This window comes from Plasmopara halstedii (assembly GCF_900000015.1).
Source record: "Plasmopara halstedii genome assembly, contig: Scaffold_2061, whole genome shotgun sequence".
Taxonomy (NCBI): Eukaryota; Oomycota; class Peronosporomycetes; order Peronosporales; family Peronosporaceae; genus Plasmopara; species Plasmopara halstedii.
The window spans coordinates 370561-372369 of NW_020188969.1; the positions used below are offsets into that span (position 1 = coordinate 370561).

A 1809-nucleotide genomic window follows, 5' to 3' on the forward strand; every position below is an offset into this window, starting at 1 on the left:
ATGCTCGTTACGGGGGTTGTGTACATACATCTGACACTTCGGCGTCATTTTGCAGATACAATATTTGACAATTGTACGAAATTTACCTTGGACTTTGTGCATTGAAAAAATCATAGTAACAGTACTACTGAAGATAATGGAGTCCGTGATAGAAGTGTGTAGTCTTAGTCCAGATAGAACTGATCCTACATTTAAAAAAGCAAAATTAGTACTAAGTTACTATTGGTTGCGGGGCGTACAAACTCAACGTTAGTGCGCTGTAGACGCAGGATTTTCGAGTTAAAAGTTCTACTGTGCAACATTCCTGTCTTAGTATAAGCATAAGCGTTGCCTAAAAATATTCATCATAAAAACAATACATCTCTACATTATGCTGGCAAAAGATTTATTTTTCGGCCAAATACACCTCACGTATAGAGGAGATGCATGCACTGTAGTGGCATGATGCAGTGAGTCCTTTGTCTTGCTCATACTCTAGATGCGAGCAACACTGCTAAATATGTTCAGCATTGCCGTAGCTAAAGTTGGCCACAGTAGGTAAGAATACTGTGCAGTTTACATCGAATTGCTGTTCTGCCAGCTCTTCCTGTCGTACTGACAGCAGGAGTTGAATTCGCTTTGTCACGTTTGGAAAGTCAAGGCGATGGAACGCTATCTGGTAATCACCTTAACTATTACGGTGTAGACGAGTGTTCTGCAGCAATTTCGGATGCAACCAGAAGCTAGAAGCAACAACCTGCTTTTAATGGACTCCAACGCGAGGTCGAAGTATTGTCACCTCCTACCATTGTTGGTCATACGGATCCTTCCGGTCAAATTAGAGGCTATGCATTGGAAATGGACATGTTCCGTGCCACTGGCTATTCGATTGAATCAGAGACATCAGAGAAATCGACGAACTTTTGGCAATTTGCAGCACTCGTGGTCTCTCCAATTGGTAAACGCTTTGGAATAGTCGCGCGCTTTCCATTTGACGCAACACGTCAGCGATCTCTGGTAGTGGTAGAAGATGTTGACAATGGCAATCGATATGCTTACGTCATAGGGCTCACCTGAGGCAATCCACAAGATATGTACACCCGATACACTTCCAAATAAGATATAGCACGTGCACGTTCGTATGCACACCAAGGTCTCTATGTCGTGGCGCTTGCGACTAAGGTACTTTCTTGTCCAAAGATCAACTCGTGGCTCGAGATGATGTTGAAAACTCGGTAGCTTTTGTAAATTAAGTGAAAGCTGAAGCTCCATACGCTGTTGGAGCACTGGAGGAAGCTGGTGTTGACGTACGCATCATTACTGGGGACGATGTGCTCACAGAGATTCACGTTGTGCGCAAAACCAATATGGGCATGCACTCGTCTGTTCTTCTGAGTGATGCGCACACACAACAGGACAGAATGGTTGTAGTTTACGCAGATGTTGATGAGTTGGCTCAAAGCACTCGAGACAACGCGACTCAAAACATTTCAAGCGAAACTTGGAACACTGTCGATAGACACTTGTTTCTCTCTCTTGCTGAAGGTTGTTTACTCGCTCTGACTGGTGCTGCAATTGAGCATTTTGGTCGAAAATGAATCTAAAGAAAACGTATCAGTAAATCCGTCAACGAAATCTTGGTCGAATTTTGCTTATGAGCTCGTGGGTAGAACCAAAGTGTTTGCACGTGTGCGATCAGATCAAAAGACTTGGATCATCGAGACATTAATGACTCGACACGGCGCTTGTGTCGCTATGTGTGGAGATGGAGAAAACGACTGTGGTGCCCTCAAAGCTGCTCATGTTGGACTAGCGTTGTCAACAGACGAC

General features: G+C 44.0%; 1 protein-coding gene across 1 annotated transcript; it reads left to right on the plus strand.

The window, feature by feature from the left end:
- Positions 1–643: 643 nt before the first annotated feature.
- PHALS_02594 (HAD-like domain) lies at positions 644–1577 on the plus strand (the record flags this gene model as incomplete). The annotated part of the gene is made up of 3 exons (XM_024717007.1): positions 644–658; positions 727–982; positions 1234–1577. The coding sequence occupies 3 exons, from the start codon at positions 644–646 to the stop codon at positions 1575–1577; spliced, it is 615 nt and encodes a 204-aa protein (XP_024582548.1).
- Between the last annotated feature and the right edge of the window lie 232 nt (positions 1578–1809).